Below are 24,957 nucleotides of genomic sequence, written 5' to 3' on the forward strand. Positions count from 1 at the left end.
GAGAACATAGTAATGAAATTGAATAAAAAGCTTATAACATAGCAATGCACTAACTAAACATATACAGGGTGTCCCCGAAAATAATGCGTTCCTTTAAGGTATGGATATAATACACAATGTAGAACAAAAAATCCTGTAACATTTTTTTCTAAAGTTAACAGTTTCCAAAAAAAAAATACATTTTTCTCCATATAAGCAAACTTTTATTTTCATAAAATTTAAAAATTTGGCATCACTGTACAAGAACTGTTAGTGATTTAGGTTATTGACACCAGAAAAATGTAGGTCAGACAGGTACACCTGCAAAATAATTATACCACCCCATGTTTGAAAATCCAACAAAACAAGAATTTGTTTGTTTGTTTAGGATGAAGACAGGGTTTAATGTAAATACTAAAGGCTAATGCTGCAACTATTTTTGAATTGTGATTGACTATGTTTAGATTTTTGTATACATAGTTGTCAGATTTCAATTTGCACACTAAAATGTATTTTGGTTTTTTGGCCAAACGGTTGAATTTAGAAAAAAATGGTATAAGACTTTTTTGCTCTACATTGTACCTTCTATCTATACCTTTAAGGAACACACTATTTGCAGGGACACCCTGTATATACTAAATGCTAAACCGAGAAAAAGAAGGTGGAGAATATATTATTCAGTACAGTGAATTCAACAGAAGTGGCAACCCCGTTTCTAGGGATGGTATAGAACCAACCTGGTGAACGGCAGAAGCCACCAGAAAGGTAGATCACCAGTACTAGAACTAAACGTAAGGAAAATGATCCTAAACCGGCTTCTTACTAGAATACCGTAGATAGACTGAATCAGTTAGAGGGCTGCGGTACTGTGATGCGGAAATCAAGTAGGAAACTACTTCTACTACAAAGATCTATACATAACGAACACTTGGTCCCACCCAGGAGGCTTTACATTACCTTTCGATGACGGACTATGGCATTACAAAGAATCAAATAGTTTACGTGACAACTAATTTAAGGTATAGGGATGCTATTACTTAGGTTTCTGCATTACCTGGAACAGACATAGGATCCGATCACCAATCCCTTAGTTACAAATATTAAACTGATGCTCGCTACAACTCAAAAACAATTATGCAAGAGAAGCATATTATACAGGAGAAAAACCAAAAGGTTCTCTGATATGACAACTGTGGATGATGTTGAAAAGTCATGGACCACGATAAAAGAATAATTTTATGATGTGAACAACACTTTTCTTTTCCAAAATAAAACAACTACTAAGAATGAGTGGATGACAGCAAAAATATTAGAGATGATGGAGCAACGCAGGCAGTGTATGATCAAGTAGAGGTACTGCCTGACCAATCCTACAGGATTCATGAAATCAATAGACATGAATCCTACGCTGAAATTCACGGTACCTTAAGAAGAAGAACTTTGCCAACAATGTAATTGTAGACATTATTATAATCTTCTTTAGATAACCTTACATGTAGTTCACAATGAATAGACGTGTAGTAAATCAAGAAAATCACTTTGCAGGTATTTCATGACGAATATTTCTGGATATACATATTGGCCAGACAAGCAATTGGTTTTTAGAAAATTTTTATAGCTCCTGATAGATTCTGCAAATCAAAATGGACATCAAACATTTGTGCTGATTATAGAACCGTCAGTTTGTTAAGCAATTTATTAAAAATTTTTCTAAAGGTAATAAATGGCCGTATCTACAATGCGAGGAATACCTAAGTGACACACAGTTTGGTTTCCGTAACGGTTTGGAACGAGAGCTAGAGGTATTGTTTGGGATGAACGTACTTGCTTAAAGATGTCGTAATATATCTGTAGACATGTACTGTTGTTTTATTGACTTCCAAATGGCATTTGGTTATGTTAAGCATATAGATCGAAGTTCCAAGAGACATTGGCTTGGACGACAGTGACGTTCGCATAATTGTAAATTTGTATTAGAATCAAACAACATTAGTTTTAATAGACAGCTTGGAATCGCAGGTTCTTAATAGAGGAGTACGACAGGGATGCCCCTTGTCGCCCCTGATTTTCAACGTTTACTTCGAAAGAATTTTCAGAGATGCACTTTCTGAAAGACAAGAAAGAATAGTTGTGAAAGGTGAAGCCATCGATAATTGGCGATGTGCGGACGACACAGTACTCCTCGGATGAACTGCAAACACTATTAATTTGATAGTGTTGTTGAGAACTGTAAGGAAACCGGTCTATATCTAGCCATACTGGACATCAAAGCTCCACAATACTAGAACGTCTTAGCAAGACTACTGAGATTATAAGAAGCACCAAGAATAGAAAGCTGGAGTATTTCGGACATGTAATGAGAGGTCTCAAATATAGGTTCCGATAAAATATTATGCAGGGGAAAATAACAGGCAAACGCAGTCCAGGACAAAGAAGAACTCCATGGTTGAGGAACTTGCGAGATTGGTATGGTGTTGATACAAGCATGTTATTTAGGGTGACAGTGAATAAAATTAAGATAGCTCTGATGGTAACCAACGTCCTGAAAGGATATTGGTACATAAAGAAGAATGGATTCTGCAATAGTTATACAATAATCGATTATTGTGACAAAAGAAACTGAGGAAGAAGGTAACTTACATTTATTAGCTGCTACCTGAGCAAAGTGGGTCACTGGATCAATCACCATCTTCTTAACAGAGTTAGGAAGAATCAAATCCTTGGTTAAATTTTCACACTTCGAAATCTGATATACGCTGTCCAAAAATCCACCCAAGCTATCCATCCATTCTACTGTTCCATTGAGACCATAAATATCCCATTCAACGATTCCTTGGAATACGCCAGCATAGTTCATTCGTCTCAATTTAGTGTCCTTGTAGAAGTCCTCGCGTTTACACATTGGTAAATCTTTTCCACCCTTATACAGTTCTTCTATTGGTTTGAATTCTTTGGAAACATCGTCAGTTGAGCGGACTTTTCCAGAAACAACGATAGATCCACCTTCATGAATCTCGAAATGGCCAGTTTGCTTCATAATATTCACCAGAAATTCTACGTTTTCATTTTCTGGTAGAATGGTGGCTCTGATTAATTTAACGTCTTCAAACACTACAGGGAACTCGTACACATCTTTCAACTCCAACTCAGCTAATACTTTCCAGACCATTTCCTAAAATACAATCGACAATTTTCAAGTTATCATACTAATAGACAGAATAAGTGTTTCCAATTTTCAATATTTTTTGCTTTGTCATGAAAATCTGCTAAATTTTGACCGTTGACCTATAACTTACCAGAAAACCAAAAGCTGGCATCATGACTCTTCCATCAATGTTGTGTCCCTTTAAGTAAGAGTCTGCTTCGGTAGAAATATTGACCTTAACAACTTTTCCGAAACTGTCCTTGTGTTTGTACATTGGAACAAACCATGTAATGCTATGGTCCCATTTTACCAATGGGGATATAAGGGCTGTTCCTCTGCTGACTGGGAATACAGTTTCTTTGTAGAGTTTCCTCAAGTTTGGTTGAGCTCCAGCGTTGAATAGTCTATCAAAAAATATTTAAACAGTTATATATTGGTAAAAAATATAGAGAAAAAATCATTGGGCCTTTTAAAATGTAGTAGTATCATTCAATATTGAAATAAGTGGGCCTGACTGAGTCACAAATGAAGAATACAGTAGAGTTTGAAGAACAGCACCAGGATAGGAACAGAACACAGGACATACATAAGGAAAGCTAGATATATCTTTATCCGGATGGGGGCCTTTTCAAGAGCCACAATTAATCTTGGTATAAAAACAAAGATGCTGCGATGCTACGTCTTCTCTGTCCTTTTTTATGGTTTTGAATCATGGATTCATATGTTGAATCTGCACATGGATATGTGCAGAATATTGGAAGCATGTTTGAGCTGTGGCTATATTGGAGAATACTTAAGATCCCTGGACTGATTGAGTCACAAATAAGAAGGTCCTCAGAAGAATGAAGAACAACCGAGATATCTAAAAATGAGATAAAGATTGCCATGACGATCGCCAACATTTGTTACGGATGGTCACTTCAAGAAGAAGAATGAAGAACAGAATAAGACCATAAAAGTCTTACTACAGGAATACTCTATATATCCGATGCTCTTTAAAATATTACTAGAACAAATATTAAACCTGAAAGGAAATGTGAAGGTATGGGAATACCAATCCAAGACTATTTCTTATACACACTCAGTTTTGCAGATCATCATGGTAACGACTCGACATGAAGAACATCTAGCCTATATGATCCGAAAACTAGAAGAGAAATGCACAAAAATGGACTGAAAATAGAGAGAGAAAAAAACGAATACTTGACGACAGAAGAACAAGAACCAGTAGAAACTTGAAAACCAGCCATAGAAATCCTCTGAAATTTTAATATTGGGGTCATCAAAAGAAGAGATAAAAATACAAATTTCTACAATAATATATAATTCATAATAGGAAAAATCGAGGAGCAAATAAATCCAAGCTAAAGAAGAATGCTGTGGATGATAAACTTAAGAAAGTGGTTTAGCTTTACCATTATCTATTTGGAACAGCTGTGAAGAATTTATATAAAATCGAACAGTTTAAGAAAGTTCTATTTTCTTCAGTTGCGTGAAGATTACGAGAACCAGCTAATACAAAATAAACCGAGTTCAGGTATGTATTGAATTTAAAGATAGTTGACTTACTCTCCAACAGCTGAAAGAAGGAATTGTTCTTGATCCTCAGCAGTCTTTTTGGTCAGAGAAATAACGGTGCGTTCTGGACCTAATTGCTTCTTGAGGATTGCTTGGAAAATTCCATTAGGTGCGATCTCAAGCACGATAGCATTCTCTGGAATATGTTCATAGATCTGCTCAAAGAGAACTTTGTTTCGGAAATTGTTAGCATGGTACTCTGCGCAATTGAGACTAGCCCATGACTCGTTGGCTTGTCCTGGTGCTACAGAGCTGGAAATCCATTTATCTGATCTTGGCTTGGGATCCACGATTACCTTCCTTATGAAATCAACCAAGGGTTCATAACTCTTCCAGATGTATTTAGAGTGGAAAGCGTATCCAGCTGTGTCGACTAAATGAGCGAAGATGTTTTGCTCTTTTAGTTTATTCACGAACTTAACGGTACTCTCCTTAGGTCCAGAGATGGTAACGCTGTTTTTAGAATTGTGGCAAGCAACAAATATATCTGCAGGTAAAATTTTTTCAATTGCTTCTGCACCAAGACCCACAGCGGCCATTTGTCCAACCTCCAGTTGTTGTTTTTTCAGAGAATGTCCTCTTGCAAAAGCCAGCAGTACTGCTTGTTCAGGTGTTAAGTCACCGTTGGCATAAGCACAGCCTAAAAAAATTATTCCAGGTTAAACACCAGGTCAAAATTGATATAATAAGTACTTACCTACTTCTCCTGAAGAATGCCCAGCATAGAAATCTGGTCTAATATCTAAAGAGTACAAAAAGTCTGTTAAAGAAATTTGTATAGCAGCAATTGCTGTAAATACAAATACGATGTCATTGACAGAATTTTCAGATCCCTTCAAGATGAGGTCCATAAGATCTAATCCGTATGGCTCCACAGCAGCGGCACATCGAATGAATGTGCTACGGAAAACTGGGAATTCCAACAAATCTTTTCCCATACCGGCCCATTGTGTGCCTAATCCACTGTATATAAATACCAATGGACGTTCAGATGTGTACTTTGAAATGTTTCTTACAGGTTGTTTGCCAAGAACAGTATATCTGAAAAAAAGTAAAAATTTGATTATAAAAGCTTAAGTATATAAGTTGATAGGTTGATAAGTTATACCATATTAGATTCTTGTTCAATAAAAATAGTTATCTAACAAATTTTCTGGGATATTACCAACTGATTGGCTACAACATTATTTGTCACAATACCTTACTTTTACTTTTTCGAGTCCGGATCCAACTACAGTTTTTCTGTCCAGTATTGGGCTAAGTATACACCCTTTGTATTTGAGTGCCATAAATCATCGAGGGTGCACTGTGATGGGCAAAGTCTACATACTATCAGGTGCTTCAGATTTTGTTTTTCGCCATATTCACAAAGTGCATCGTTATCTGAGTTTATACCCCATTTAATGAGGTTCTGTTTTACAGAGGCAACGCCAGTGCGTATGCGGTTGAGTGTCTGCCAAGTTCTCCAGTTCAGGTTCATTCCATTAGGTGGTTTGGTTGTAGGGAAACAGTTCGGGAGGTTCGACGATAACGTTTCTCATAAAATTATTCCTTGATTTAAGCTGGCTGGTTCCTGGCGATTCGTCAAACCCGTATAATTGGTACCTTTTATCGAAAGTTTGCCTGAACTTCTCCACATATTGTGAGACGCATCTACGGTTTTCTGGTGATACGAATCCAGCTGCCCAGTACAGTAGGGATAGAGGGGTAGATTTCGAACAGCCGGTAGTTATTCCACATGTTTCATTTAATGCCGTGGTGACTTGTTGGTGACAATACCAAAGATGTATAGTGCAAATAGGGCTTTTCATCGATTGTCATTTGTTTCGAGCTTCTGTCATATGTTGTATAATCCGTGTATATTAATATTATATACGCTGTGAGCTCGTACGTAGAGGGGATATTTACAAATTCGCGAACGCCAGTAGTGACAAGTTTGTAAACGTTTACTGGAAATTTGACATAAATGTCAAAGTGATTAATTTAAAATTAAAATTAAAAACATTAATTATAAACAATATTAGTTGGTCAAAGCTGTGATATATATTTTTACCTTAAATATAATTACGTTTTAAATACTGAATTTAAGTTTTTTTAATGTTCCGTAATATCTAATTATAAATAATCTATTATAATCTTAGCGCCATCTACACGATTATTGTCAAAGTATCCGAAGTAAGAAATTGATATTTTATCAATAGAACGTCAAAATGGTTAGAAAAATCTTAAAAAAATCGATTACAATTTAATTACTTTTTTGTGTTGTAAATATTAAGCGATAACAATTAAATAATAAATTTAAAAATTACCGGTAAAAGTTGAATTAGTAACCTCTAGGAGCGACACCAGCGAAGCTCAGAGCGTATAGCCCTACAAAAGCCCTATTTATGTATGCAGTGATTATCGTTCAATAAGTCTGATGAGTCACGTTTTGAAGATCTCCCTACGAGTAATACATAGCAGAATAAACCGGATATAAAGGAGAGTTTGGATTTAGGTGTACTTAGCTTGAATGATTGTAACCATTAGTAACATTAAGCTCAGTGATCGCAAATCCAATTAAGATATATACGCTCTGAGCTTCGCTGGTGTCGCTCCTAGCGGTTACTAATTCAACTTTTACTGGTAATTTTTAAATTTATTATTTAATTGTTATCGCTTAATATTTACAACGCAAAAAAGTAATTAAATTGTAATCGATTTTTTTAAGATTTTTCTAATCATTTTGACGTTCTATTGATAAAATATCAATTTCTTACTTCGGATACTTTGACAATAATCGTGTAGATGGCGCTAAGATTATAATAGATTATTTATAATTAGATATTACGGAACATTAAAAAAACTTAAATTCAGTAGGTATTTAAAACGTAAGTATTAGGTCTGGATCCCGCGTATGAAAAAAAAGTTGATTAATAGCAAGCTGAAAATTTGTTAATAGCTTAAGGGTGTCTAGTCGAATAAACTTTGATATGTGTGAACACTGGAACAGGGGCAGTTTTAATTGTGGAACAGGTTAAAAATTTGGAACGGTTACAGCACGAAAACGGCACATTTATTTTGTCCGACAGAACAGACTTAAACTCTTCAAACAGAGATTAAACTCTCATGCAAAAATCAGACTGCTATTTATCACCAAACGGGCGTTTTAATGAGTGGAACATGTAGAATATGCCAAATGGCAGTAATTATGACAGGTAATAAATAGCAGTCTGATTTTTTCATGAGAGTTTAATCTCTGTTCGGAGAGTTTAAGTCTGTTCTGTCGGACAAAATAAATGTGCCGTTTTCGTGCTGTGACCGTTCCAAATTTTTAACCTGTTCCACAATTAAAACTGCCCCTGTTTCAGTGTTCCCATATATCAAAGTTTATTCGACTAGACACCCTTAAGCTATTAACAAATTTTCAGCTTGCTATTAATCAACTTTTTTTTCATACGCGGGATCCAGACCTATATATTTAAGGTAAAAATATATACCACAGCTTTGACCAACTAGTATTGTTTATAATTAATGTTTTTAATTTTAATTTTAAATTAATCACTTTGACATTTATGTCAAATTTCCGGTAAACGTTTACAAACTTGTCACTACTGGCGTTCGCAAATTTGTAAATATCCTCTCTACGTACGAGCTCACAGCGTATAGCCCAATAAATGACCGTTTTGGAGTGTAATTTCCAGGGGCAACTCCGAATTGTATGAAAATTTGGATTTAGGTTCTACTTACCCTCCACTTCAAAGTTGAATTTGTGTCGTTGGTTGCTTTTACTTGGGGGGTGACAGTCACCCCTTCTCGGGGGGTGAAAAACGCGTGTTTAAAATAAGGCCGGAAATGAATAAATTTACTTATTTTAAGCATCTTTTGTTCTATAAAGTTTTTTACGTTTTTTACGAAAAGTCAATATTTTCGAGTTATTCGCGATTTAAAATGTTGATTTTTCGACAAAAAAACTACGTTTTCAGACCGTTTTTCCCAAATAACTCAAAAAGTAAATATTTTATCGAAAAAAATATTTTTAGCAAAAGTGTAGCCTATAAAAAAACGAAAAAAATGGTGTACCAGTTAAGTCTACAAATTGAGTAGAAGCAAAGTTGTAGCTCATAAAAAATACGTTCTTATTCGTCTAATTCTAAATCGAATAATTCAACGCGAAATTACCGAAGAAAGAAGCGTTTTTCGGGAAAACTTTATTAACATGTTTAAAGTATCGAAAAAATGCTTATTATTTGTTTCTTACAAAAGTTTTCAGCATCAAAAATAAACGAGTTACACTGAAAAAAAGGTTGGCCCCTTTTTTTTGGTAAAAAAAATCGTGAAAACCTCCCTCTATTTAGCACCCTAAATGAAATTAATCGTTTGGCTTTACCATCTATTTTAAGTGTATGTGTATCGTTTATATGATCTGTAAGTTTGATTGGTTTGAAGTGTTTATTTTTGAAAACATTTGGTTTTATAGTAAAAAAAAAAATTTCTAAAAATTTTTTAAAAATTTCATTTTTTCAAAATAACTTAAAAAATATTAGTGGTAAGAAAAATCTTAAGGAGTAAAAAAATGTAGGTTTTGCTATTATAAATATGCTAGTTTCATTTTGTTTCTCCGTAAGACAAAAATTGGTTAAGATATGGCTGTTCAAAATTTGCATACACTCGTGATTAGTGAACCATTCAAGCTTTCTCAATTATAACCCTTTTAAAAATAAACACTTTAAACCGGTGAGACTGACAGATCATATAAAAAATATATAGGTAAGTAAATTGTTTATAAAGCGGTAGCGATTAATTTTATTTGGGGAGCTAAACACGGCAAAATTTTCATTATTTTTTACAAAAAAAAAAGAGGGCAAACTTTATTTTGAGCATAACTCGCTTATTTTTAATGTTAAAACTTTTGTTAATAATTAAACCAAAGCTTTTTATAAACACTTTAAAAAAGTTTAAATGAGTTTTTTCCTGAAAAGTGCTTAATTTTTCGGTGATCTCACCTTGAAATATTCGATTTGGAATTAGACGAATAAGAACGTATTTTTCATGAGCTACAACTTTATTTTTATTTGATTGATAGACTTTACTGATACACCATATTTTTGGGTTTTTTATAAGCTACACTTTTGCTAAGGATATTTTTTTCGATAAAATATTTAATTTTTGAATTATTTGCGAAAAACGGTCTAAAAACGTAGTTTTTTTGTCGAAAAATCAACATTTTCAATGGCGAATAACTCGAAAAGTATTGACTTGCGTAAAAAACTCTATAGAACAAAAGTTGCTTAAAATTAGTCAATTTATCCATTTCCGATCTTATCTTGAACGTATGTATTTTTACCCCCGAGAAGGGGTGACTGTCACCCCCCAAGTAAAAGCAACCAACGGCACAATTTCAACTTAGAAGTGGAGGGTAAGTAGAACCTAAATCCAAATTTTCATGCAATTCGGAGTTGCCCCTGAAAATTACACGGTATCGCCGAATTTCCCGTTCATTTACTGGGCTAATAAGAATACGATCAAAAATAACGGAGTAAATCCAAAAGATTGTTATGTTAAAATGGAACTGGTCAGGACACATAGGAAGAATTGAAGACAATCATTGGACGAAACGAATTGTTGAATATTGTTCTGAAGCTATTTTTCTTATGGCATCTTATGCAATTTGTTGTTATTTTAGGAGGGAATAGGCCACAATTTAAGTTTGATATTCATTTTTTTTAATTAAATTAATATTTTGTATTTTGATAACTAGAGTCCGGAATTCTAAGCATAATGCTTATGGTAAACATTACAAGCAGAACTATTTTCTTTTTAAATATGAACGAAATATGCAAAAGTAAGACATTTTGACAGCCCTTTTTTATGCTTTTTTGCTTTTTTTAAATTATTATGCCTTTTTTGAATTTTTGTGCTTATTTGGTGGTTTTTTATATACTATTATCATTTTTTGCATTTTCGAAAAGCGGAAACTTAATTTTGATCTATGTACTGCAATTGTGGACTCTGATCCCGCATTAAATAAATTGCAAAATGAAAGTTTTACATCATTTTTGGAAAAGTACCTACTATCGAAGACATATGTCGGATGAAAGTATTCTGCGAAAAAATATTAAGTTAATTGCATTTACAATAAAACCACAAAAAAAATAAAAACACTAGTGGTAAACAATTACACCTGGTTTGCTGTGGACGAGACTACGTATATTTGTGGAAGATACGTCGCTAATTTAATCATAGGCGTACTTCACGAAGAAATCTTGACGAAGGGTTATTTAGTGGGCTCAAAAGAACTAGAAGCAACAAATAATAATACAGTTCCAAGATTCGTAAATGACGCTTTAACAAATTTTTATCTTCCAGAGGCTGTGCCCACCAACAAAATAGTATTAATGCTTTTCGACTCTGCACCATATATGATCAAAACAGCATCAAATCTTAAAGTGTTTTATCCAAATCTAATTCATTGTACGTGTCTAGCACACGGCCCGAATCGCGTTGCTGAGACTATACGGCTGCAATTTCCACTTGTTAATGAGTTGATAAAAAATGGAAAAAAAAAAGTAATTAAAGCTCCTTTAAGGGTGTAACTCTTAGAGACAGATTCCCTAACATCTCCATTACCATCGGAATCAGCAGTGGCGTAACAAACTCCGTCGGGGCCCCTCCGCAGAATTTGAAATGGGGCCCCTTTTAACCCGGGAGCAGTCGCGCCGTTAGAAAAAATCCAACTTTTTATCATTTTCCGTGATAACTTAATGAACAATTTTGCAACATAACTTTCCACTTGTAAGTGCCTCGAAGAAGATTGTAGTAATGCGTAGAATCTTTTTTTAAATTTTTAATTAACAAGCAAACAAAAATATTATAAAATTGAACTTTGTTTTAAATTCGTATTGTTAGATTTTGTTCTACGCGCGACTGCTTACGTGACATACGTGAGCGCGACTGCTCCCGCGTTAAACAATTACTAAATACGACTTATTTAACAAAAACTTTTTTGTGTTAGCGTTATCATTCACTGTTCATAACAACTTACATTTCTCATCTTTATTGGTAGGTATACAGACCCATTCCAAATAAACAACTTCTTTTGTTGTTTTCTGTACAACTTACCTACAATACATATAATAACCAGCTTTAAAACTAGTAAATGTTAAAACAATTCTTTCTTGATTTCTTATACAGTGTGTTTGCGTAGCTTGGAATCTATGGGAAACTTTTTTATTACATATCTATATTACGAAAAAAAAGTTATTCTTCATAAAATGCTCTGCATGGTATAAAACTTAAGTTGCAATAATCAGATATTAAGTTTTATTGATTTTATACGAGGTATATCAAAAAATATTAATTTCGCTCAATAGTACCTATAGGTACCACCTTTATATTTTACAATATTGAAAAATTTTATTATAAAAAGTTGTTCGCAATTAAAAACTATGTTTAAATATGCAATTATATCATTCCAGTTGAAATATTGTGAACTATAAATAAAAGGTACTTAACTCTTAGAGAGAAATTCATATTTTTCGACATACCTCGTATAAAGTTGGTAAAATGTGATATATTACGATTGAATCTTCGTTTTGAGGTAATGCAGAGCTTTTTATAAAAATCTGATAAGAATTTTATATAGAATTTTTTCGTAAAATTAAAAAATTAATAATAAATTAGTTATTATAGTTGTAATAAAATGATGTTGGTTACCGGTAATTTGAGAAATATTTGGAAAAATTTATTTTTTTATTTACAAGGATGTAATTACATATTAAAATTAAAATCGTATATTGTTAAATATAAAAGTACTGTATCCTTGAGTTAAATTCCTATTTTTTGACTTACCTCGTAAAAAATTGATAAGCTTTGATACCTGATGGTTTATCTGGCTTATTTTGTATCTCAGATTTAAGACCATTCAGAGCATTTCATGAAGAATAACTTTTTTCGTAAAATTGATAATAAAAATGTTTCCCATATGGTTCGAAGCCACGCAGACATACTGTATAAGTGCTCAAAAAAATTTATTGTGAATTTTCAAATTGTAATGTCTGACAAGGCCGTAACTACCAATGGGGCAACCGGGGCAGTGCCTCGGGGCCCCCGGCGAAGGGGGCCCCGCGATTGTAATCGCGTTATACTGCCTATAGGCAATATAACGCGATTAAAAACCTACATTATAGCCGAAGAATGTAAGTAACATTATATGTAGTATATTTTTTATGAAAAGAAAAGATGTTATCTTGATGGTAATTATTTAGCTTAAAATAATGTGATTTCAAAATTTTTTTGTGTTGGTCAACTAAAATAGCAATATGTAGGTAGGTACAGGAAACTTCAGTCCTGGAGTACATTAAAATGCGTTTTCAAGTGGTTAAATATCAATTTTCCCGGACTCCTTCTGCTGGGTGATTAACCCCAGACCCCCCGGTAGGGGGCCCCCTGATCACGTTTGCCCCGGGGCCCCCAACATCGTACTTATGGCCCCGATTTAATGACATATTCGAATTCAGCATAATCAAAAAGCAAATAGAAACATTTTTGAACAAAATAAAATGATGAATTCACCGATATCTTTTAAAATTATTTAATATAAAACAGTTTTATTGTTTAAAGAATTAATAAATAATTAGAGGCATCTGTGAGTAGAACTTTTCACTTTAAGATAAGATATATAAACTAACAAAAAATGTTTTAGAAAAATATAAATTTGTTTGATTTTTTCCGAAACCGAAACAATGCACGTTTTTCTACATTGACTTCCCTAAAGCGTAAGTGTTATAATAATTTCCTTATCTTACCGTTTATCTGTTGAGAGATTGTCCAATGATTACACAAGAAAAGTCGTCAATAATTGTTAAATAAATGCGTACCAAACTGATGCAACTATAACCGTAAAACAACACAAACATAAATAGCATTCAATGTCAATGCAAACAACCAATATGAAATTACTGGCGATAATATTGTATCGAAATACTAAAAGTAGGTAAAGAACAGAGAGAAAGAAAACCCATTTTTAGATTTAAAAATATTGTTCTTAAATTCGGCAAATTGCAATTCTAATATCTTTCAATAGTCACGTACAAAGCATTATATAGTTTATTATCGCTGCCATAAAATTTCGGTAGGCCGGAAGGGATTAAGTTTCTAGATATTATGAGATGATTCACTTGGCAAATACGTCTAGTTAGAAATTTTTACGTTTTTAAATTTAAACAGACAACGTAAAAATGATATAACAATAACAGATTTTTACATAATATCAGATGACAAGATGGGGCCCTTAAGCTATTGGGGCCCCCCCGCAAGCTTCATGCTGCGGGGCCCTCTGTTACGCCCCTGGGAATCAGTGTAAACTCGGTGGGGTAGATGGTTAGATGCAGCTTTATACTACGCCGAATATTTCGAAAATTTTAAAAGCTTCGTATTGTAATTTAAAGAGACTGCTAGCAAATGGATAAAATATTGTCAGGATGTTTTAGGTGAAATATATTACAAAACAATCTTGCTTTTATCAAAAGCAACTTTTGTTCTGTGAGTGAAACAATAAAATATTGGAGAAACAGCAAATGTCATTAGTTGAGTCGATCCAAAAAATAAACAGTTTTGAAAAAAAGATGGAAGGTATCCCTGGAAAAATTGGTCAGATAATATTAACAAAATTCAAAGATGTATTAACAAAAAACGAAGGATTTCAAAAGATGAAGAAAATATTTTCAGTTTTAAATTGAGAACACGTTGAAAATATAAATATGGATCCGGCAGTAGTGGCAAAGTATAAGTATGCAACGATAACCAGTGTGGACGTTGAAAGAAGCTTTTAGATATATATACAAAAATGTTTTGAGTGATAGGTGCCGAAACTTTACGATGTAACATTTAAATGAGTAATTAGTTATTTCATGCTTTAAACAAAAATGATACATTTTCCTTTTTTTTTTTTTTGTTTAAAGCATTCCTTTAAGGCATTTTTGTTTCAGTTATCTATTTTTGTCTGTCAAAATTTATATGCTTATTTTCATGCTGTTTTTGTATAATTAAATGCTTTTTTTCGTAAAATTGTTATGCTTTTTTTGCGTTTCTTTATGCTTTTAAATCCAAAAGAATTAACATTGTGGCTTATTCCCACCTAAAATAGTAAATTGGAATTAAAATAGTAAATTGGAAACTTGCACTAAAAAATTTTTTGCATAAAATTGTTAATTTATGTTTAAAAATGTTATATTCAAAATATTACGTCTTTTAGCGAATGAATAGTGTACGTACAAAATATGGTCAAAGTTCCGCGCCTAAAATTTCCGTTTCAAACAACTTCAAAAGCGAGAGCTGGGCTCTGACGTCACAGGCCACTCGTATCGTTTGCCCGTTCGGTGGGATATTGCATTTAATGCAATTTGATGCAGTTTGCACATAGATAAATAATAATATAGTTGAAATATCTTGTTTTACTCTGTGGCAAAAAATGATTTTTTCTGTGACAGGAAAAATATTAACATTTTATCTCTGTTGACATGTATCAAAAAGTTCTATTTTATGAAATTACTTTTGTCGTTTCTTGTGTTGAAAAACATAGAAGAAACAAGTAACTTAAAAATAAACAAAACTTTTAGTAATAAAAATAAGAGTAACTAAAAAGTATTGGTGCTACTATAGTATGCGGTCTACAGTCGGGTTTCTACTATAGCTTGCGGTCTACCGAGGAATGCGGTGTAAGTATAAGCTGAGATGATAAAGATATTAACTTGTAAAATTACAATAATGATTCTTCTTATTTATGCGGATTATTAACTTTGTAAAGAAGGATTTTGTTGGTTATGTTCTATCGGTACGTCTGCTAATTACCATAATCTTTTCTCAGAAGGCTTTGAACACAATAATGAAAGGCTCCAGTAGGTACTAATAAACATTACAATAAAATATAATCTTTATTATAATGCAAATTACACCGTAATCTTTTCCAGGATATACGAAATCCTTCGATTAGAGGTAGGTAGATCAAACCCACGGGGCAAACCGTATACTATAATATAATGGTACATACCAAACTATTGTTATAAACGGTTTAAACATGCTTATTAATAACTCTTACTTATTTGCCTTGACACCTCGCATTTCTCCAATAGAATAGCTTTCACTACTTTTTATAAAAGTTGCCACCATGAAGACATCAACGGTAGGTAAGTTAGTCAGATTGACCTTTTCAGAAACCCTCGTCCGTCATATTATGCGTTTTAAACTCTTTACAAAGTAGCACTCAACTTTATCAATTTCAGTTTAAAACTAAGCTGATTGGGGAACTACTTATTAAATATATAAGATGAACATAAATAATACCTAGGAATTTTCCATTAAAGACGATTAAAATGTAATATACCCGTGATACCTACCCTAATCGCGTTGTTTCCGACTGCTAGGCCCGGTTGACCGTGGCCCGTGACGTCGGACCAATAGAAGGACGTTCAAGAGTCTCCTAAGATATTTGAATTTTATAGCATTTTCAAAGTGTCGTAATTAGCGTACGGGTTAAAAATATTTGTTTTTTTCTCATGCAAGCGTTTTAAGATCATGTTACCTTATGTTTTTTAATATCATTTTAATATTTAAAAATTTATGCAAGTTCCCTATTGGAAACTCTGAATTATTGATTGGCGACCAAAAGTAAATAAGAGAAGTAGAGGCCGACATCAAGCCAGAATATACTGCTGATATCAAGCGAATGACTGGTCACGATTGGATACAAAAAACAACAAACAGAAATTAATGGACAAATCTAAGGAAGGCTTACACCCGACACTGGGTGAAATAGCTGTTTATGCTTTAAATGTAGTTCACATGTCTTGTAATGGTACAACACTACCAAAGGTGTCCGCATATCAGCCAAAAATATGCGTTCACTACTGTACATCAAGAAATTTACTACCAACGTCTCTGTTACTGAATATATCACCAAGTACAGGGCAATCTATTTAAAACTTATAAAATCAGCTAAAAAATTGTACTATCAAAATCGTCTGAGAAGCTCTAAAAGTGTTGCAAAAGAAACTTGGTCCATAATAAACGATCTTCGTAATAAAAACTCACACAGCTCAAACATTTTCGCTTCCAGACCCAGAAAATCTAAATGAATACTTTGTTAATGTGAGTAAAAATATAACATCAACTATTGTGTCATAACAAGATCCCATTTCCTATCTCCCTAATTCAGGAAAGTCTCGAATTCATTCTTTATAAGACCGGTTGATAAATCTGAACTGATTCAGACAATCAATAATATCAAAAGCAAATCTTCCTGTAGTACCGATGGACTATCCATAAAAATTTTCTCAAATCTCCCAGACAGTGTGTTGGGAGTCCTCATCTCTCTAATTAATGATTCTTTTGAGAAAGGTAAATTTCCAGAGTGCCTAAAGACGGCCATCATTATTCCTCTTCATAAGGGTGGTGAAAAATCAAATGCCTGCAATTATAGACCTATTGCATTACTACCGGTACTCTCCAAAATTATTGAGAGACTCATAAAAGCCCGACTTATGTCCTTTCTCGTTGATAACAATATTTTATCACAAAATCAGTTCGGCTTTTTAAGTAATAAATGTACCACAGATGCCATGTTTTCTGTACTACATGAGGTTTATCAAGCATTAAACAATAATCTGCACACTGCCACTGTTTTTTGTGATTATGCCAAAGCTTTTGATTGTGTGAATCACGACATTTTGATAAAAATCTAGATTTCTACGGAATTCGAGGTATTTCTTCGAACTGGTTTCAATCTTACTTGGATAATAGGAAACAACTGGTTAGAGCAAATGATACAGACTCTAGTCTCAAAAATGTTGTATGTGGGGTACCACAAGGTTCAGTATTGGGTCCTCTACTTTTCCTTATCTTTATTAATGACATCACTAGCTTAAAAATCGATGGAAAAGTTTTTCTTTTTGCTGATGATACCAGTATCACTTGGAGCAACTCAAATATCGCAACTCTTCATGCTACTATAACTTCTGATCTACTTACAATAAAATCTTGGTCCGATTCAAATTTACTCTCTTTTAATGTAGATAAAACAGTAGCATTGTCCTATAAAGGAGCTCTTCAACCCTTACCTATTCATAACAGCCAGATCAGTATCGTTGATTCTGTAAAGTTTCTTGGTATTTTTTTAGATAGCAATCTGAAATGGTCCCTTCATATTGATGTGTTAAGCAAGAAACTATCCTCAGCTTGCTTTGCAATAAGATCTGTTTCAAAGGAAATGAATTTAGCCTCTTCCAAAATAACATATTTTTCTTTGTTCGAGTCACATCTTCGATATGGTCTCCCTTTTTGGGGTTCTGGTACAGCTGCCCAATCTGATGTTATTTTTAAATTACAAAAAAGAGCAATAAGATATCTGTTTGGCCTCAGAAGAACAACACATTGCAGAAGCTACTTCAAAGATCACAGGATTCTAACACTACCTTCTTTATATATTTTAGAAACTGTTTGCTTAATTCGTAAACATCTACATGTCTTTCCAGCAAGACCTAGACATGACTATTCCACCAGAAATTCTACCTTTGACATCTATTTACCGATCCCGTCCAGTGAGTTAGTAAAGAAATCTATATTATATTCTGCAAAAAAACTTTACAACCATCTCCCTCTACAACTTAAATCTGCAACATCTTTCCCCAAGTTCCGTAAAATGACTAAAGCCTATTTATCTGAAAGACCATATTATTCAACAGCAGAGTTTCTTAACCAATAACTAAGAAAGTACAGTATTCTTATTTATAAGTATAATCTTAATCTATATTTGAGTGTCATATGCAGCAGCTTAACTTAACTTATAAAATTTCTTAAGGTAGATTATGCAATTTGCAAATTTTTTTTTTAAATTTTGCAATAGATTGTTACTGTTTTTTTGTTTATCTTCATTATTTTTATTTATGTAGACGATTTATATCATTTTTGTTATTTGTTATTGTTCTTATTTATGATTCTTGTAAGCTTTGTCTATAAAATTGTTAAATTTTTCATGACAATAAAGCATATTTCTATTCTATTCTATTCTATTCTATAACACATGGAACGAGAAGAAGTAGAATAAATGTATACATACCCTCTAAAGAAATGTCTCTTCATGTTCATTTTATGAATTTCGTCGAGCAGTGCCAAGAATTCTTCATCATCTTTATTCTTTACAACGCCATCCAAGAAATGGTTGACAGCTTCCTGAGTTCTTCCAGAAACTTGAACTAGACGATGCTTACGATTAACAATTGGTTTGACTACCTTGTCGTTACGTTTTAGCACGGCGTGTCCATTGGATCCACCAATTCCAAAGGAGTTAACTGCACCAAGACCGGTGGGCCATTCAGTATGCTTTGTTACAACCTTCAAATAATCGTTGTGTTAAAAAACCATCTAATATTATTATTTAAAAAATTATTGGAGTTGTAATGTTGAATGGGTTGCATATGCGAGTTCATTTTGAATGAAGTAAAAGACAAACGTAGTCGCAATCATTTATTGTTAACTCCCGGCGACCGGTTTCGCTCTCTATAATATGCAGAACATCTTCAGGTCAACGGTTACAAGTATCTAAATGATGCCGATACAAAGGGCTCCTTCTATAGTTTTCAATAACATGATTTATTACTCAAATTATGCTAATGGGGATATGATTGGATAGACGGAAAATGTTGTATAGGTTAACAAGTATATGGACAAGTTCTTGAGGGTAGGGAGAAAAGTGGCGAGAGACAGCCAACAAATCTATGTTTGTTATTTTGTTTTTGAAATGTATTAAAAATGGATGTCATATATTTAATTTTAACATGTAACGGTTTTACAGTTTTATTTATATTAAAAGATTTGTATTTATTTATGTGTGGTGAGTAAATACTTTATAGACATGGTTCCCGCGTACCAAAAAAAAGTTGATTAATAGCAAGCTGAAAATTTTTTAATAGCTTAACGGTGTCTAGTCGGACAAACTTTTATGTATAGGAACAATGAAACAGGGGAATTTTTAATTGTGGAACAGGTTAAAAATGTGGAACGTCAGACTACGAAAAGGTTCCATGTATTTTGTCTGAGAGAACTTCCAATTGATTTGTTACCATTTCCTTAATAGGTCTGGATCCCGCGTATGAAAAAAAAGTTGATTAATAACAAGCTGAAAATTTGTTAATAGCTTAAGGGTGTCTAGTCGGATAAAATTTGATATATGGGAACACTGGAACAGGGTCAGTTTTAATTGTGGACCAGGTTAAAAATTTGGAACGGTCAGACCACGAAAACGGTACATTTATTTTGTCCGACAGAACAGACTTAAACTGTCCGAACAGAGATTAAACTCTCATGCAAAAATCAGACTGCTATTTATCACCTGTCATAATTCCTGTCATTTGACATATTCTACATGTTCCACTCATTAAAACGCCCATTTGGTGATAAATAGCAGTCTGATTTTTGCATGAGAGTTTAATCTCTGTTCGAAGAGTTTAAGTCTGCTCTGTCGGACAAAATACATGTGCCGTTTTCGTGGTCTGACCGTTCCAAATTTTTAACCTGTTCCACAATTAAAACTTCCCCTGTTCCAGTGTTCCCATATATCAAAGTTTGTCCGACTAGGCACCCTTAAGCTATTAGCAAATTTTCAGCTTGCTATTAATCAACTTTTTTTTCATACGCGGGATCCAGACCTATAAACTCTCATGCAAAAATCAGACTGGTGTTTTTCATCAATTGGGCATTTTAATAAGTGGAACACGAAGAACATGGCAAATGACAGAAATCATGTTGGTTCGTAATAGCAGTCTGATTTTTGCATGAGAGTTTAATGAAAGGGTAACAAATCAATTGGATGTTCTGTCCGATAAAATACATGGGACGCTTTCGTAATGTGACGTTCCAAATTTTTAAACTGTTCCACAATTAAAACTTACTCTTTTCCAGTGTTCCCGTACATCAAAGTTTGTCCGACTAGACTCCGTTAAGCTATTAACAAATTTTCAGCTTGCTATTAATCAACTTTTTTTTGGTACGCGGGGTCCATGCATATTACCTTACACTCACCAACACATAAATAAATAGAAATATTTTAATAAATATAAATAAAGCTTTAAAACCGTTACATATTAAAATTAAATATATAACATATATGCCAGTCAATGGGAGCAAGAATTAGGATATTACCTCCGAATTCTATCCTATTGCATGGATTTTAATGAAATTTTGGGCCTATCCTCTACTTATCTCCTAATTGAAAGTCTAGCCTATGCCGATGTGTGCTTCTATCTTGGGGTTGGTTCCCACCCCTTCTTAGGGGTCGAAAAATTCGCTAGAGAACCTAATTCTAAGCAAAAACTGTTCCATAATTTTTTTTTTAAACTCAATACTTTTTGAGATATTCGTGGTTGAAAATTGCCCATTTTCATTGAAACATAATACCTTTTCGAACGGTTTTTGGGCGAATACCTTAAAAACTATGCATCTAACTAAAAAACTATATTAAACATTTTTGTAGGTTATAAAAAACAAAGAAACACTCTTGCCTTTATAAATCTTCTAGTTATAATACAAAAAGAGATATGGTATGTGAAAATAGTTTGTTTTTTGGTACACTCTCAAATTGGTATTCAACATGAAATAACAGAAAAACTTTCAACTTTAGGTATATTATGCCACTATTACTTTTTGTAGTGCTTGAAAAGACCTTTAAAATGAGCTACACAAGAGGTCCATTACATTAAAACTGAGCGAGATATGCTGTAAATATAATTGGTAACTAATGTATTTCAAGAAAAAATGAGAATTTTAACCCCCATCTACGAAAATATAAATGCATCGTTTTCCTTCCACAAGACCTTTGATTATAGTGTTATTTCTATGTTCAAAATGTTGGACGGGTTTAAAATGAGTGGTTTTTGAAAAAGAAAGATTAAATTATAGAGCGCATTTTTAAATTTTCTTAAAAATCTTCCTTGTTTTCCATGTAACTTGAAAATGATAAGAGATACAGTATTGAATAATAAAAAAGAAATTTAATCTGAAAAAGCCCTACATTTTGGTGTGGTATATTTTTTTCGTATCTCTTCTCTTTTTCGAGTTACATGGAGGAAAAGGAAGCTTTTAAGAAAATTTAAAAATACGCTCTTTAATTCAATCTTATTTTTTTTTTCAAAAACCGTTCATTTTAATCCACTCCAACTTTTTCAACATAGAAATAACACTATAATAAAAAGTATTGTAGAAGAAAAATGATGTATTTAAGTTCTGATGGATGAGGGGTTAAATATACTTCTCATTTCTTCTTAAAATACATTAGTCATCAACTTTTTTGCAGAGTATCTCGCTTAGTTTGATTGTGATCGATATTTAGTATTGCTCATTTTAAAGGTCTTTTCAGGCCCTACAAAAGTTATTAGTATCATTATACACCTAAACTCGACAAGTTTCTCTGTTATTTCAAGTTGAATTAACCGATTTGAGCATGCAGCAAAAAAGCAAACTCTTTTTACCTACCATACCCCTCTTTGTATTTTAACTAGAAGATTTATGAAGAAACACATCTCTTTGTTTTTTTATAACCTACAGAAATATTTTATATAGTTTTTTTTTAGATGTATAGTTTTTAAATTATTCGCAAAAATCGTTCCGAAAAGGTGTAATTTTTCATTGAAAATGGCCAATTTTCAACCACGAATAACTCAAAAAGTATTGAGTTTTAAAAAAATAATTATAGAACAGTTTTGCTTAAAATTAGGTTCTCTAGCCTCTTCCGTGGCTATTTTAACCAAAACATTTTTCACCCCCGAGAAGGGGTGGGAACCACCCCCAAGATAAAAGCGCACATCGGCATAGGTTAGACTTTGTTTCTTGGGCCATTCCCTACTTATTGTGAAATATCAAGTAAATTGATGTAGTAGGATGGAATTCGGAGCCAAATACCCTCATTGACCTCCCTAATACATTTTTAATCTATTTCACAAACAAAATAACAAACAGATTTGTTGGCTGTCCCTCGCCACTTTTCTCCCTACCCTCAAGAAATTGTCCATATACTTGTTAACCTATACAACATTTTCCGTCTATCCAATCATATCCCTATTAGCATAATTTGAGCAATAAATCATGTTTTTGAAGACTATAGAAGGAGCCCCTTGTAGCGGCATCATTTAGTTACTTGTAACCGTTGACCTGAAGATGTTCTGCATATTATAGGGAGTGAAACCGGTCGTCGGGAGTTAAAAATAAATTATTGCGACTACGTCTATCTTTTACTTCATATTGTATTCGTTACCTGTAGAGTTCCGTCTTTAATTCCTTTGAGAGTTTCATCAACTGGTTCAGCGTGTATGTTGCCAGGAATGATTCCAGTTTCAAAAGCTGTGAGGATCTTTATTACGGATACTATAGCGGCAGTGTTTTCACAATGACCTGTGTTAGCCTTTACACTTCCAATCATCAAAGGTGTTTTCCTTCCAGTCTCCTTGCACAAAGTCGAAACACTTTCACATTCTATGGCGTCTCCAGCTCGAGTACCTGTGTAAATATAATCTTTAAAATAGGCTCACACTCAGAAGAGATGATTAAAAGAAAAAGAGATACGTTTTGTACATGGTTAAACGAGAGAACCCCAGAAACACAAGAAGAATATGTTACCAGGGCCGTGCCGTGCTATGATGCGGCGAGGCAGTCGCATCAGGCGGCATCACAAGGGGGCGGCATAATCAGTAAAATCAAAAAATTGCCAGATTGTGTAAAAATGTTGTCAGAAAAAAATGAAAAGTTTCAGACAATATGGCTAATGACTAAATGAAAATCTAATGAAATTGCAGAAAATCTTGATATAAGTTCCGAATTTCCAGCTAAAAATGATATTCGAGCAAGGAGAAAAAAGCGTTTATTTGATTATGAGAAATCTGTGGACAAGCTATTAACAGATGAAGCTAGATTTAAAATAAATTTGTTCATTTACATTTTAGACATTACCGTTATACCGTTATTTCTTTGGCTAATCGATTTTCCCTTCTAGAAACTCATAATCAAAATTTTAAATTTTTATATGATATTTTTAAATTGAGGCAAATAGTTGATGATAAAACACTATTAGAAACATATTGTATGAATCTTTATTCAATACTTTTAATAGAAAAAAAAAGAATTTGATATAGAGGCAAATGATATTCTAGAAGAATTGCGTGATATATCCCAAATGATACCATACTCCATGAAACCTTTAGAGGTTTTGAACTATTTGTGCCAAAATTACCTAATTTCTTTATACCCAAATGTAGTTGTATCACTAAGAATTTTATTAACACTCCACGTCTCAATAGCTAGTGGGGAAAGAAGTATTTCAAAATTAAAAATTATTAAAAACTGTTTACGAAGCTCCATAAGATAAAAAAAAAACTAAAAAATTTAGCACTTATTTCAATAGAGGTCGCACTAACTGCTACACCTATCTATCCCCACTAGACTACACAAATCTGATTGACGAGTTTGCCAAAATTAAAGTCAGAAAGGTAAAATTATAATTTTTATAAATGTTACTTAAGAGCATAGGCGCAAAAATCTGCTTTCAATGCATTCAAAACTAATAAATATTTTTGAAAACTTTTAAAGGGGATTAAAAAATTACATTATTATCGAGGGCCAAAAATCCCTTAGAATTAACAAAAGGTTTCTTTTTAATAAGATATTTGAAATTAAAAATTACACTCAGCTTTCTCTTTTTTTTTCATCTCTTTAACTTATTCAAATAAACATAGAGATATAATATAAAATATAGAGAATAATATAGGGAGACATAAAATAAATCAAATAAACATAGAGATTTTCAGGGACTTTCGACCCTCGGTAATACGTAACCTTTTATTCCGCATTTAAATTTTTCAAAAATACTAATTAATTTTCTCAGGATTCGAAAAAAAAATGAATGCATTTAAACGCATAGCAAGCAAATTTTACGCCTACCCACTTATGTTAATACATATTTCATTTAATTTAAAGTATGGTTTGTTTTAAAAATAAGTTTTCGTTAATTTTGTGTAGTTTCATTTAATGAAAATAAAAGTTAAGTTTCAATAATATTTAAGGGACGGCATTTCGAGGACTTGCATCATATTGAACAGATGTACCGCACGGCCCTGTATGTTACCTACAGACAAATGAAGCAAATAATAAGGCTCGAGAAAGATAAGTACTGGAAAAGAATGTGCAGAGACATAGACAACACGATAAGGCATACCAGATCAACGGAGGCATGGAAA

General features: G+C 33.1%; 1 protein-coding gene across 1 annotated transcript in view; it reads right to left on the minus strand.

The window, feature by feature from the left end:
- LOC114335902 (fatty acid synthase-like) overlaps positions 1-24,957 on the minus strand; it is a 51,576-nt gene that overhangs the window by 19,316 nt on the left and 7,303 nt on the right. Inside the window, exons 5-10 of the mRNA XM_050654767.1 lie at positions 22,983-23,224; positions 18,795-19,069; positions 5,400-5,743; positions 4,694-5,342; positions 3,276-3,528; positions 2,620-3,151 (exon numbers count right to left, since the gene is read on the minus strand). Coding sequence (XP_050510724.1) covers positions 2,620-3,151; positions 3,276-3,528; positions 4,694-5,342; positions 5,400-5,743; positions 18,795-19,069; positions 22,983-23,224 — 2,295 coding nt within the window. The remainder of the gene's footprint in view (positions 1-2,619; positions 3,152-3,275; positions 3,529-4,693; positions 5,343-5,399; positions 5,744-18,794; positions 19,070-22,982; positions 23,225-24,957) is intronic.

This window comes from Diabrotica virgifera, chromosome 6 (assembly GCF_917563875.1).
Source record: "Diabrotica virgifera virgifera chromosome 6, PGI_DIABVI_V3a".
In the NCBI taxonomy this organism is placed as follows: domain Eukaryota; kingdom Metazoa; phylum Arthropoda; class Insecta; order Coleoptera; family Chrysomelidae; genus Diabrotica; species Diabrotica virgifera.